This window comes from Eretmochelys imbricata, chromosome 14 (genome assembly GCF_965152235.1).
Source record: "Eretmochelys imbricata isolate rEreImb1 chromosome 14, rEreImb1.hap1, whole genome shotgun sequence".
Lineage (NCBI taxonomy): Eukaryota > Metazoa > Chordata > Testudines > Cheloniidae > Eretmochelys > Eretmochelys imbricata.
In genome coordinates this window covers 15462469-15476796 of record NC_135585.1, presented here as the reverse complement: position 1 = coordinate 15476796, position 14328 = coordinate 15462469, and the positions used below count along the sequence as shown (strand labels likewise).

At 53.5% G+C, this 14328-nt stretch overlaps 1 protein-coding gene across 1 annotated transcript in view; it reads right to left on the bottom strand.

Annotated features, from left to right (window-relative positions):
- The window catches only part of MYO15B (myosin XVB), an 81699-nt gene that overhangs the window by 20080 nt on the left and 47291 nt on the right, over positions 1-14328 (bottom strand). Inside the window, exons 28-42 of the mRNA XM_077833996.1 lie at positions 13120-13355; positions 12855-13033; positions 11986-12058; positions 10372-10569; positions 10187-10284; positions 9892-9989; positions 9565-9652; positions 6706-6816; positions 6000-6103; positions 5042-5266; positions 3901-3997; positions 3383-3490; positions 2481-2670; positions 2269-2359; positions 1443-1662 (exon numbers count right to left, since the gene is read on the bottom strand). Of these exons, the coding sequence (XP_077690122.1) occupies positions 1443-1662; positions 2269-2359; positions 2481-2670; positions 3383-3490; positions 3901-3997; positions 5042-5266; positions 6000-6103; positions 6706-6816; positions 9565-9652; positions 9892-9989; positions 10187-10284; positions 10372-10569; positions 11986-12058; positions 12855-13033; positions 13120-13355 (2116 nt within the window). The remainder of the gene's footprint in view (positions 1-1442; positions 1663-2268; positions 2360-2480; positions 2671-3382; positions 3491-3900; positions 3998-5041; positions 5267-5999; positions 6104-6705; positions 6817-9564; positions 9653-9891; positions 9990-10186; positions 10285-10371; positions 10570-11985; positions 12059-12854; positions 13034-13119; positions 13356-14328) is intronic.

Below are 14328 nucleotides of genomic sequence, written 5' to 3'. Positions count from 1 at the left end.
TGATGGAAACATTCTTCCATCTAGCTGTGTCTACACTGGGGGTTCAGTTGGCATGGCAACTGTGCTCAGCAGTGTGGATTTTTCACACCCCCGAGCACTGTAGTTATGTCAACCTCAGTTTTAAGTGCAGCCCAGGCCTAAATGGCAGAGCCAGGAATAGAGCCAGATCTGTCTCCGAGGCCTATGCTCTAACCACTCAACAATGCTGCCTCTCAGACACGTCAGTCGATTTCTCCGAGTACGTTGGGGTGGGCTGTGATGCAGAAGGAGCCCAGCCCCTCGGGAGGGCTCTGAAAGGCAGGATCCCTGTGCTTCACATTCCTCACCATTCCAAAGTGCGTCACCACTTTAATTGCAGCTTTGATAACGAGTCTAATACTGAAACTTGGCTGGACTTTGGCAGAGCTTCAGCCCAAAGGTCCTTGGCTTTTCTTAGCTGTAGTGAGATCCGCCCAGCCCCTCTGACGTTTCTACCGATTGCATTCCATTGCACTGACAAGCCAATTTAGTGCTGGCCAAAGTGGCTCAGTCCACAGCACCAGAGGGCGAGGCCCTTGTTTTACCCACAGCACCAGCGTGAGATTCCCTGACACCGCACGACTGGGATGCCCCAAACGGAGCCGAAGGGCCCGCTCTGCGGGACAGAGGCTGTTTCAGGTCCTACGGCCTGTTCGCTCCTTGGCCTGTCGGCTGACAGCAAAAAACCAATTACCACATGTGCCCATGTGCCCACTGTGAACTGGGCTAAGACCCCCCAAACTCGTTCCACACACACCAGTGAAGGGGAAGGGTGTGGCCAGAGGTGAAAGTAAGCCGGTACACCCCGGTACGGTGTACCGGCAAGAGCCGGTGTACCGTACTGGGGCAGTCCGGCTTCCCCAGGGGGCAATTTAAAGGGCCTGGGGCTCCCAGCAGTAGCTGGAGCCCCAGGCCCTTTAAATTGCCTCCAGAGTCCCGCTGCTGGAGCCCTGGGGTAGCGGCTGCAGGGCTCCGGCAGTTATTTAAAGGGCCTGGGGCTCCCCTGCTTTTACTGCCCGGGCCCTTTAAATAGCCACTGGAGTCCCACCGCCGCTACTCCAGGGCTCCAGCGGCTACTTAAAGGACCAGTGCGGTAGAAGTAGGGGAGCTGCGGGCCCTTTAAATAGCCCCCAGAACCCTGGGGTAGTGGGGGCTCCAGGGGATATTTAAAGGGCCGGGGCTCCAGCTGCCTCTGCCGCCCCGGTCCTTTAAATAGCCCCCGGAGCCCTGGGCTGCTGCTGCTACCCCGGTGGGGGGGGGCACTTACCTTACAGGGTGGGCTGGGGCTGGCTCTGACCCCCTCAACCCCACCCCTTCTGCCCTAGACCCCGCCCCTTCCGGGCGCCAGAGCTGGCCCCAGAAGTACCGATAAGTCACTCGACTTACTTTCACCCCTAGGTGTGGCATGGAAGGGCCCCGCTCACCTTTCGGCTCATATTGCTCCGTGGCTTGCTCAGCAGGCAGAAGGGGTGGGGGCAGGAGTGGGGGAGGCGGAGGGATGAGGGAAGCAGCGGGAGCGGCCGGCTGCTGGCGAAAGAGATTCAAGAGAGGCTGCTGCTTTTCCCTGATGGATGTGGCGGTCTCGCCCTTCTTGATGGGTGGACGAGGCGGAGCTCCTCTGGGACTCTTCTTCAGAGAGGAGGGCTGGGAGCAGAGAGAGAAAGCGTTTTCGATACAGTCACACTCTGCCTCTGTGGGTTCGGGGTAGGATGCTCTCCGAGAGCAGCTGCAGGGGCAGCTTGCCAGGCCCTGGGGCAGGAACCACAGGGGCAACAATATGGAGCCCCATAAACCGGCAGCCAGGTTACACACAGACGTGCATTAATTAAAGCCAGACGTGCAGTAGTCCAGTGCTCAGCGGTGGAGCCACCCACAGCACAGTGGAAAAAAAGACATCAGCTTGCCAGGATCCCCATGGCCAAGCCAGCACCGGGCGGACAGCAATCCCCAGGTTGGTCTGTCCCTTGGTCAGCCCTGAACACATACTGATATAACAACTTGAAGTCATGACCCCAGGGCCCTCCCATCCAAGGCTTTATCAATGAGCATTAGGACCCATAACCCATCCTACCAAGCGAGTGGTATAGCTAGGGTGGTTGGGTTACACAGCCAGCCAGTGGCAGAGTCAGGAGTGGAACCCAAGAGTCCTGGCTCCCAGTCCCCTGCTCTAACCACTAGACAGTAGATCGGAAGATGCTGAAGCCATAATAGGACGTGTGCTGGTTTGGGGTCGGCATGGGAAGCGCTCACCGATTTTGGGGGCTGAGGGCTCGCCATCCCCAGCTTGGCCAGAGCTTCGTTCTTGGGGTCACTCTTCTTCAGGAAGGACTTGGACGGCCTCCTGGAGGGCAAGAGGAAACAGACCTTTCCAGTTTACACATGGGGCAGCATGGCACCAATGCAATCACACAGAGAGCATAGGACATGATTCCTCCCCTTCCCTGCCTGCCCCACCCCCTCACCTGACGGGCATGATGGGCTGTGGCTCCGGGGCTGGCCGGCTCTGGTACATCTTAATAATGTTGCGGATCTCCCGGCTGGGCTCTCTCTTTGGTGCCGACTCTGCAGCCACCACAGGGCATGGCTCCTTCTTTGCTTTCTTCTCTTGCACTTTCTGCTTTGGCACGGGACGTGGCGAAGGGGGCGCCGGGGCTGCGGGGCAGGAGGGTATTTACCAAGGGAGCCGGTGAGCAGCACAAGAGAAATCTCCTCTCTGCACTAAAAGCTGCCTCCTGTTCCCCAGAGGGGCTCCACGCCCCTGGGGGGCTCCATCACTCTTTCCCAGCTACCCCTGCTCCCCAAAGCCCATGGCCTTCTCCTCCCTTCTCCGCTGCTTCATTCCAGGCTGGACTGCAAGAGGCGGAACAAGGAGTTCACAAAAATCAATGAACGCTCATGCAACCCTGCACGACTGTGCAGGACATCAAGGCTGGGTTCACAGCTACTCAAAGCCGGAGTGAGGCAGGGAGGGAGGGGCATTTGTGTGTTGCTCAGTGGCCTCCAGAGGTTCCCCATTCAGGTCTCCCAGATCAAAAGGATGGCTGCCAACCTCTTGCCCTCTCACCATCAGCTGCAGGAGGCATCAGAGGCAGTGGGACCAGCGTGTTTCCACTCTACCAGAATTGGGGGAGCACAGGATTTCTGGCATCTGTACCCTAAGCAGTCGGGAGGGGTGGGGCCGCTAGCACACAGTTCCAGGGGCCGCACTGCTGCTCCAGGGGCTGCAATAGGATCCTTTGACTCTGTCGAGAATCCAAGGGAGCAGCGTCCTGCACAGGTGCTCAGCCCCCTTAGGATCTGGCCCTGCATTGGGAGAGCTCTCCACCTGCCAGGGTCTCTCACCCTCCTCAGCGCACGGCCTCACCTGTCTCTGGTTCTGGGCTGGACCGCTCTTCCTCCTGCTGTGGATTTCTTGGAGGGGTCCAGCTCTTGGAAGGGGGCCTGACTTTCTTCAACTCGATTGTTTGCTGTCCTGAAAGGAGAGGAGGGCCCGGGGGTGAGCACAGAGCAGGCAAGGTCTTTCTAGGTCTGGTGGTGCCAAGCCCTATCCTTGCCACGCTGCTGCTGGAGCAGGCAGAGTTCTGGGTTAAAGCACCAATTGCTCTGCATGGGGGTCATATCCCCCGCACGAGTCACACACGCTCTCCAACCCAACAGGAGACCCCAAAAAACCTCTGAGCCTCCCACTCAGAACCAGAACCCAGCCCATCACGGGCCAGGATCACACAGGGTTTGGAATGAGTTCTGAACATGCACCTCCCGTTCTGGGCTTCACGCTGCTGCACCAGGAGCTGCTTCAGGAACAGGCTGGCTTATGGCTACTAAAGCCAGGGGAGGCTGGGTCCCGTTTGGGGTGAGATTCACGGCCTAGCAGCAACTCACCCATTTTCTGGAAGTACTCCCGCTTCTGCTGGAAGGTGTCTTGGAAGTCTGAGTCCTTGTCACTATCTGTCAGCTGCTCTTCCTGGTAGACGTGGATCTACAACACCCACCCCCCAAACAAGCCCAGTTAGGACTGTTGGTGGACACACATACAATATGGGGCATTTTCCTCTGTCCTGGCTGACCACGTAATCCCCTTAACTACTCCCTTTCTCTCTCTTTCTCTCTTACACACACAGATGGGGCCCAGCGGTGCAGTTCAGACTCCGATCTGGATCCAGAACTTCCCCCAGTGCCGGGAGTGTTCGGATTGATCCAGGCTCGGACCCTTTTCCAAAGTGCGTGTGTCAACTGTGCAGACAGCACTATATGAAATAGACAATAGTTCCTGCTGAGCTGCACTGAGAGCCTCCCCTCACACACACCCCTAGGGAGACCCAGCTCCCCCCACACCCCTAAGGAACCTGAGCCCAGAACCAAGGATGGAGGCAGGAAGGAGAGCGAAGCTCCCGTCCACACCCTCAAGGCAGGTAACTGCAAGACAAGGCAAGGGATTCAGGCCTGGTCTACACTTAAAACTTAGGTAATCCAGCTACATTGCTCAGAGGTTTTAAAAATCCATACCCCTGAGCACTGTAGCTCGGAGATGCAGCTAGGCGGGCAGAAGAATGCTGCTGTCAGTGTAGCTACTGTCACCCGGGGAGGCTGTGTCACTACAGAGATGGAAAATCCCTGTCTGTCAGCGTAGGCTGCGTCTACACGACAGGGTTGTGCCAGCATGGCAATGACGCCATGGCTCTGCCAATGTAGACCCCGTGGCACAGACATGGCCTCAGTGTTGAGGCTTTTGACATTGATGTCAGTGAAACTGCAGAGTTTGCATGGACATCAGGGCCAGATGGGAATGAACCGGCAAACCCTGCAGTTTCACGGACGTCAATGGCAACCCACCCCCCAACATTTGGTCCTGCATCTTTAATCCTCTGTGAGTGAAGTTTGACAGGACTCAGCATGGTAGCTGTACACAACTCTCTGAGCGAGGCTCTCCACCACCCCCCTCCACCTCCACCAGGCAACTGGAGGAACAGGGGCATCGTCACATGGAAACTCAGTTTGCTGCTGGAGACAGCTTGGCTGGTACCGGTTCTGCTGCATCAGCCAGGGGCTCTGGTGTCTTAGCTGCTGGTGCAGCATTCTTGTGGTTATTGGGTCTCTTTGGTTTGGGAGCTGGGGCCGGGGCCGGGGCCAGAGCTGGAGCTGGGGCTGGTTGTGGAGTCAGGGCTTGTCTTGGCCTTGAGGGCTCAGGAGACCTCTGTCGCTGCTGCTGCTGGGAAATTGTCATGGCCTGAAGGGTCATCTGCTGAGCCTGGAAGAAGAAATCCAAGTCTCCATGATCGCTGCGTACCCACACACCGGAGACGGGGCAAACCCTCCCCCATTCTTCCCCCAGGAGGCACAGAACCACTCATCTCCTGAACAGGCCTATTCATGTAACTTTTCGGGGTTCCCCAGTGTTATGGGCTAAGGCACGCCCAGACCCACCACAGCCCAAGCAGGCACGCTCAAGGAACTCTGGATCCCCACCACACCATCCACGTAAAGCGCTCAGTGATGAGGTTGTTCCATCAGAGAGGGTAAACGTACTGTCAGGCGCTAGGCTACGGAGTTAATACACCTTGGGCCAGACAGAAGGAGATGCTGCAGGATTTGTATCCCCAGTGACTCCCCGGTTGGCTGCTGTGGGCTTTTGTTTCTAGTGATTCAAGCTGGGGATTCCTGTGGTCTATTCCCAGCTTTGTCACTCACCCATAATGTGGCTGTGGGCAAGTCACTTACCCTCTGTGTGCCTCAGTTTCCCCTTCTGCACAACGGGGATAATAAGGGTTCCTCACTTCACAGGCTTAAGTGACCAAATCTTTACACTTACACACACCAGTTAATACCCTCAGAGGCACATGGCAGAGAAATTCAGCATGTCAGGGACAAGCTAGACTGGGCTCGGTGGGGAAGGGAATGGAGCTCAGCCTTCTCAGTGCATTCACCCTGGTGCATTCTCTCCTCAGAGAGACGTGTCCCCTCCCCCATTCCCTTCCACTCACCATGAGCAGGGCCTGCTGGTTGATAAAGGCTTGCTGTTGTGCTGCGAGTTGATTGGGATCCACAGCTGGGACCATGGGCTGGGGCGCAACCATGGCTGGGGGAGAGAGAGAGACGACACAATAAAGAATAATGGGGCCAGTGCAGCTGCCCTCCCGGTGGGGCAGGCGAGTGCCCACTAGGGTCCACTGCACATCAGGCTGGGGACACAGAAGTGTCTGGGGTGCAAGCGGTGAGTGTAATGAAAAATGAAATGAAAATTGGGGCAAATGAAAAATCAGAGCCTGATAATGAGGTGCACATGGCAGAACCGAGCCCACCCCAGGAATGTACCTCTTAGCTTGCCCATCTGCAAACAAACAAGAGATTGTCCTGGGCCAGTCCAAGTTGGGTGACTATACCCTGCCTCCCTCCCTAAATCCCTCCTGCACTTTCAATTGGATACGACACACATTTTCCATTTCCTGCTCTAAACTATCGTGCGTGGCCGTAGGGCTGTTGAACAGCCATGCTCCAACACAGAGGTGGCTGCATTTCAGGGGTGACTGCTACAACTCCTGTATGTGTCATCTGTAAAGTGCATCACAGAATCAGAGAGTTCAAAGGGACCCCAAGGGTGAAAGGCCAGTGTAAATATACTCACTCAACGCCCGCCCATCCCCTCATTCCAAAAACGGTACCACCCCTTTTATTTACTGGGACATTTTTGCATTTTGTTACCTGGCATGGGTGCTGGCATCATTGGCATGGGTGCTGGCATCATTCCACCCATCACTGGCATGGGGTGGTAAGTTGGTACTTGCATCATTCCGGGATAGCCTAGGAGGAAAGATGCCACAGGGCAACAGTCACAGTCAGTGACTCCCAAGTAGGAAAGCGCTTCCCTGCCCCAGGCAGCACCCCGTGCAGACCTGCTGCCGTTGGCACTACCAATATCTACAGAGCACGGTGACATGCGATGGGGCTTCCCATCACTCCCAGCAGGCTATACAGCAATATCCAGGCAGAAGTCGTCAGGAGAACTGGCCAAGCGGGAGGGGACGCCTGGCAGATTAGCACAGACTAACCCCACTCAACAGCACGCTCTGGGCTCTGCACCCCACCCAGCCTCACTCTGCACCCCTTGTTCCAGCCCAACCAGGAAGCTACTGAGCCCAAGAAACCAGGTCTGCAGGATTTGTGTTTAGAAGGGAGAATGTCTTCAACTGCTGGGCAAAGCTCTCTGGACCTGCCACACCCAGCGCTTTGATAGTCCCCCCCAAAACGTGGCTGGATGGGCAAACAGCCCAGAGAAGACACAGAACGGAGCACCAGGACAGGATGCGGGGAAAAAATGTCCTCCCACTCCTGGAATAAGCCCCTTCTGCACACCAGGCTGTGAAACAGGAAGGCCACTGTGTACAAAGCTGGTAGCTCTTGTGGCACCCAGGCCGTGGTCACTGCTAGCAGAGAACAGGAAGGTTTCACGCCTTCCCGTAGAGCCACAGAACGGTACAGACCTGCCCCATGGCCCTGTTCCAACCCATTTCAAAACACCCCAAGAGAGAACCCACATGCCTCGCTGATTTGTTAACTAGCCGTGTCTGGCAATTGGCCACGCCGTCGCGATTTGTAATAGCCACAAGTGTGTCCCATGGCCATGCCCCAAAGATCTTCAATAGCTACGGATTTCCCCCCAAACCCATCTCACAGACTTGCAATAATCATTAAGCTGCCCGTATGTCCCATGTTTGCAACAGCCACAGGTATTCCCACGGCACCGCTTGGCTACGCCCCACTGAGATATAACCTGGACTCCAAGCCAACAGGCAAAAAAAACAGAGAGAGAGAGAGAGAGAGAGAGAGAACAAACACACCCAAAGGCAAGAGCAAGAATCTGAATATGGTTCAGACTTACTAACCCTCTGAATAGCTTAGGATGATGGGGAAGGGTGGGAGGAAGCAATAAAAAGAGATTAAAATCCTCCACTCAGAGGCAGCCCATGCTGTGGAGGCTGATGGGTCTGTTTAGTGCTGTGGGAAGGGCTAAGGTGGACCCGAGACACCTCTGATGTGCTTATGGGGCGGGGGAGGGGTGAGCCATCTCCAGGTTCAACATGGAGAAAAGCGTCAGACTCTTGGCAGGAGGAGACATTGAGCACAGCAACTCGGTGGTTGCCCGGGGCCAGTCTGACTCTGGGAGAGGAGCACGGTGGCACCCTCTAGTACAGGGTAGGTATAAAGGATAGACATAAATGGTCAGTTTTCAGAATGGAGAGAGGTAAATAGTGGTGTCCCCCAGGGCTCTGTTCTGGGACCAGCCCTATTCAACCTATTGATAAACAATCTGGAAAATGGGGTAAACAGTGAGGTGGCAAAATTTGCAGATGATACAAAATTATTCAAGATAGTTAAGACTCAGGCAGACTGCAAAGAGCTACAAAAGGATCTCTCAAAACTGGGGGACTGGGCAACAAAATGGTAGATGAAATTTAATGTTGATAAATGCAAAGTAATGCACATTGGGAAGCATAATCCCAACTATACATACAAAATGATGGGTTCTAAATTAGTGTTACCACTCAAGAAAGATCTTGGAGTCATTGTGGGTAGTTCTCTGAAAACATCCACTGAATGTGCAGCAACAGTAAAAAAAAGCGAACAGAATGCTGGGAATAATTAAGAAAGGGATAGATAATAGGACAGAAAATATCATGTTGCCTCTATATAAATCCATGGTATGCCCACATCTTGAATACTGTGTGCAGATGTGGTCGCCCAATCTCAAAAAAGATATATTGGAATTGGAAAAGGTTCAGAAAAGGGCAACAAAAATTATTAGGACTGTGGAACCGCTTCCATATGAAGAGAGATTAATAAGACTGGGACTTTTCAGCTTGGAAAAGAGACAGCTAAGGGGAGATATGATTGAGGTCTATAAAATCATGACTGGTATAGAGAAAGTAGATAAGGAAGCGTTGTTTACTATGTCTCATAACACAAGAATTAGGGGTCACCAAATGAAATTAATAGACAGCAGGTTTAAAAACAAACAAAAGGAAGTATTTCTTCACACAATGCACAGTCAACCTGTGGAACTCCTTGCCAGAGAATGTTGTGAAGGCCAAGACCATAACAGGATTCAAAAAAGAATTAGATAAATTCATGGAGGGTAGGTTCATCAGTGGCTATTAGCCGGGATGGGCAGGGATGGTGTCCCTAGCCTCTGTTTGCCAAAAGCTGGGAATGAGCTACAGGGGATAGATCACTTGATGATCACCTGTTCTGTTCATTCCCTCTGAGGCACCTGGGCTAGATGGACCTTTGGTCTGACCCACTAGGGCCATTCTTAAATTATGTTCCAGGGCTACTCCCCAGAGCATTGCAGCCTCCCAAGGGGGCACGTGCTGACCCAGTCAAGAACGCACTGTGAATCAATCAATCAGTCGAGCACGTGGCCTCACCTCGTCCTAGAGACCAGCTGGCCCACTCTAGCTCACACACCCCTACGGCCCAGCAGCAGTCCCTGACACAGCCTCTCCACATGCTGACCCAGGATGCTCACCCCACCCCCTCCCCCCTACTGACCTGCAGAAGGAAAGGCTCCTTGCTGAGTGGGTCCAATCTTTCCACCTCCTTTCATGCGTCCAGCCAGGCTCCCTCCATTTTCCATATCCTACAGAGAGAGAGCCCAGCGTTACACGGCTCACCAGGACAGGGGGTGGGGCAGATGGACAGACAGAGTGTGCAGCAGGACAGACAGACACACACAGGCGTGCTGGGATCACATCTCCCCATCCCACCGAGCTGAACTTCAGGGAAGGAACATACAGAATGACACAGGCAGAAGGAGGGAGAGAGGGAAGGAAAGGCAGCTGAAGACAGACAGAGGGGAGGAAGCGGCATGAGACTTACTGGCACTCTGGACCCTTGATGGAGCACTGGGTCGAAGAGGTCATCCACATAGTGCTCTAGGCCTTTGGGGGTCCTTGGGACACCTTGGACTCCCAGCTCTGGGAGCAAACAAGGGTCCAATTACCAGTTAGGTGTGGAATAGCTCCCGCTCCCTTCCGCAGTCTCGTTACACTGGATATGAGCCCTCCCCCACCCCCTGCCTCCCTGAGTGCTGCTGGCTTCGGCCACTCGTGCACTGGGGTTCTACTCTGTCTGACTCCTTGAGTGCCTACCTCGCTCCTGAGGAGGAGCTCACCTGAGTAAATGTTCTCAGTGTCCAAGGACGGCGGCGGAAAGGGAGGAGGGAAAGATGGAGCCTGAATGCCTGGTGCAGGAGGGATGTCCCAGTCCATCCTGTCGGAGGGAAAGTCAGAGAGTTGAGAAAAGCACTAAGTGCTGGGGGTGGGGATGTATGCTTGGGAGGCAGCGAGGGGCACTCACATGTCCATAGAGGCGCTCCGGGACAGGCTCCCCTCCCACTCGGGCGTGATGGGATAGTCAGTCAAGGACAGGGAAGAGTGGCCGGCCTCCTCCATCTCTCCAATGAGATCCAGCATGAAGTCACAGCCAGGCAGGTCCCACCACACCTCACCTCTGAGCATGGAGACGGACCACCCTCGAGGGTCCTTATCCAAACCCCTGAGAATGGGAGAGCAGGAAGAGAGAGGGAGAGGAAGAGAATGGCAGATTCAGCACAGAAGAACACCAGGGCGATGGGGGAAGGGAGGGAGGAAGACATGGTGAGAAGAAGAGAGTTCAATTTCCTTCCCCTAGCACCATTTTTTTCTAGTCCAGGCTGGTTATTCCTCCCCTCAGCAGACTGCACCCAGCCCCCAGCTAACCCTAACCCTCCCCCAGCATATATGGATCTCTCCTCATAGCCCCCTGTGAGGGACAGATCACCATCCCTGTTCAGAGCGGGAGAGTGAGACACAGAGTGATTAAGTGATTTGCCCAAGATCAGATGGAGAATCTGGCAGAGCCAGGGACTGCACCCAGATCTGCCAATTCCCACGCCCCAAGGCCATTCTTTCTCTCCCCGGGATCAACGGTCCTCCCTCTCTCCCTGTGCTCTGAGCTCTGGGAGACACACAACTCCTCCTGACTTGAGAGCACTTCACTGGGCTCTGCCACCCAGGGTTTCACCAGCCCCATCTTGCTGGCCTGCCCAAAGACAGTGTGGCCTAGTGGATAGAACACAGGACTGGGACTCAGGAGACCTGGTTTCTATTCCTGGCTCTTCCAGTAGCTGCTGGTTGACCTCAGGTAAGTCATTTCCTAGCCCCGTGCCTCAGTTTCCCCATCTTTAAAATGTGGACAATGATACTGATCTCCTTTGTAAAGTGCCTTGAGATCTATGAATGAAAAGTGCTATAAGAGAGCTAAGAATCATTATTATCCTCACCACCACCACCCTTTTCGGGTTCATCATCTGCACCCCTCCCCCCCCCCCCCCCACACACACAAAGCAGGCTGCATCTGCACATCAGTGTCAAAAAGGAATACAGAAGAGAAAGTCATAGAAGGCTCCATGCCATATTGTGGAGTTCTTGATTCCAACCACCCACCTTTCAATCTCTTCCCTTCCGTCCAAATCCCAACCACTTCCCACAGTACTAAACCATTCGGAGTTAGAACTGTTCAGTCCATAGAGGCTCAAGAGCCCAAGCTATTCACAGAATTCTATTCTGAAATAATGGTTGCAAACTCTCATGCTTCAGGGCAGGAGCCAACCACTAAGGGCCTGGGGTCAGGAAGAATCGTTCCCTCGTACTCTACAATTGTCCAGTATGGGGTTTCTTTCAACTTCCTCTGAAGCAGCTGGTGCTGGCCACATTCAGAAGTGCGATCCTGGACTAAATGAGCCAGTCTGGCAATTCTTATGTTATTGGAGGTATAAACAGTGCAATCCCATGCTCAGGTACTGGAGAGAGAGAGAGAGAACAGGTGATGGTGGGAAATGCAACTATTCCAGGGATGAATTTATTACTGCTGGCCTGCAGCCCTGCCCAATGTGAACCCAAAGAACAGCAGCACTCCCCCCTTGGCCTGTACCTTGAACTCAGGATCCAGCCTGCATACTGTTCCCCTGTTGTCCAGGACTCTACTTCAGCAGAGAACATCTCCTCTAGCCCAGGAAAGAGAGAGTCAGCATAGAGCCTTCCACAGAACCCAGAACAGCACAAGATGGCAGCATGCGGAGAGCCCTGTTGGAGGATCTCACACCCAGGCTGCTAAGGAGACCCAGAGGGGCCGAGAGCAGGTTGAGTGCTCTCTCTGGACTAGCACATGGGGGCTCCATTACTGTGTGCTTGCCAATGCCAGGGCATTCTGGATCCCACGTGTGTAAGCTCTAATCAGTAGCCAGGTGCCTGTAGCCACTCGCTGCAGAAGTCCAACTTGTGTCACCCGAGGCCTGGTTTGCAGAGGTGCTAAGCACACACTAAGTTACAAAGGCAGTACGCTATAATGGAAACATTCTGGGGAAGGGAAAAAAGCCGGGAGTGGAGGCTCAGCTAATCAGCGAACAGCAGGGAAAGTGGCTCATGCTGGAGGACACAGAGCAATGGGGAGCAGGGGAAGTGGCAGATTTTGTCCTAGCTGGAGCAGGAACAGCGAGTGATGGCTACAGCCAGGGCACCAATCCCTGGTTAGATGGGCCAAACCCAAAAGAACTGAAACTTTGGATCTGGCTCTAGATGAGCCTCCAGCCTCTGTCTCTACAACAGGCAAGACTCTGAATCCGAACAGCCTCTGACTTTGGGAGGGGTTGGGCACCGGGTTCAAACCCTCATGCTCATGCCAGCAAGTAGCACAGGTCTTGTGCCCACTTCCAGCCACGGGAAGGTGAGCCTCCTTTCTAACTCCTGCGTCAGCAGAGGCCTCGTAGGGGCTCGCAGTTGGGAAGGGCAGGAGCTAGTTACCATTATAGGTGAAGACATCCAGCACCATCTTCCCTCTCCTCTGGTTAGCGGTCCACTCCAACAGGGTGGGAGGATGGGCACGGGAGACCTCAGGGTCCGTGTCTGTCTGCTGCATTGCCATGAGGATCTTGCGCTGGCAAACGGCGTTGTAGCCTTCCAGCCCGTGGTCTGACACGAACCTGTAAACCAGGCAGCTGCCTTTAATACATGCTGCTCTTCTCTGGGAACAGCAATAAAAAAGGAGCCATCTCTCCCCCTTCCTTACTTCAGCAAGGGCTTCTCCAGTGCTGGCGAAGGGGTAAATGCGCTCAGGAGTGCAGCCATCAGAGTATAGCCTCGCTGGCTCTGCTCTGTGTCTGGGTTCTTCCACACCTGGCTGACCACCTGACTCAGAATCTCATTGCGCAGGGCTGGGTTGCCCAGTCCTCGGCTGGTGATGTAGTTACCCAGGAGCACTTCCTGCCAGCTCTGGAGGTTCCTGTCCCCGATGAACCGAAGGATCTAAAAGAAGCCCAATGGAAAAGCAGCAAGGGGCTTAAATCAAAACATTCAGACCCAAGCTGCAATTGCAGGTACCTCGCACTTCCAGAGACATCTGAACTAGGAGGTTCAGTTGGCCCCAGGAGCCCTCTACAAAATTCAGATCTGAATTGGGGTTCAGATTTCAGGCACCCCCAAGGTTTAGGAGAATTCGGGAGGCAGCATGTCATGGGGATAGGGCATCAGACTGGGAGCCAGGACTCCTGATCTATATTCCTGACTCTGCCGTTGATCTGCTGTGTGGTCTTGGGTGAATCACCTTCCCTCTCTGGGCCACAGTTTACGTGTCTGTACAGTGAAGGAAATGATGCTCACCCCGTCTTTGTGAAGAGCTCTGAGATCTATATATTAAAAAATGCTAAGTGTTATGGAGGCATTAGTAAAAACTCCATAGTTAAGGCTGGGCTGATTATTGCACTTAAAGCAGAGATTTGACCTCTGGTTTGTATGAAAAACACTGCACATTTCCCAAAATTACAGCACTTCCTCTTTGACTACGGAATGAAGGTTCTGAGAATTCACAAGGAAACCTATGAATAAGGTTAGGAATCAAAATTATTGTAAAGTAGGCCCTTTACAAATTTTTAGCACCTAGGCTGAGACTCTTTTGTCTCCAACGGTAACAGAAGAGACTCTTCAAACTTCCTGTATGGTCAAAACTCACTGAAATCTTGTACACAGGCCACATTTTTAAAAAGCATTATTTATCCTTTTCCTCATTATTTCCACTATCCTGGAAGTTTGAAGGGTCTGTGCTGATCTGTTAGTGAGATCTTGGGAGACAAAAGAAAGTTCTGATTTAGGGTACTAAATTTCTTAATTAATTAAATTAATGTGTAATTCAATTGAATCCCTAAAGTCATCAACAGATTTGCATGTAAATTCTCAGAACATCCATATTGTACTGAAAGAGTAAGTGCTGCAGTTTTGAAGA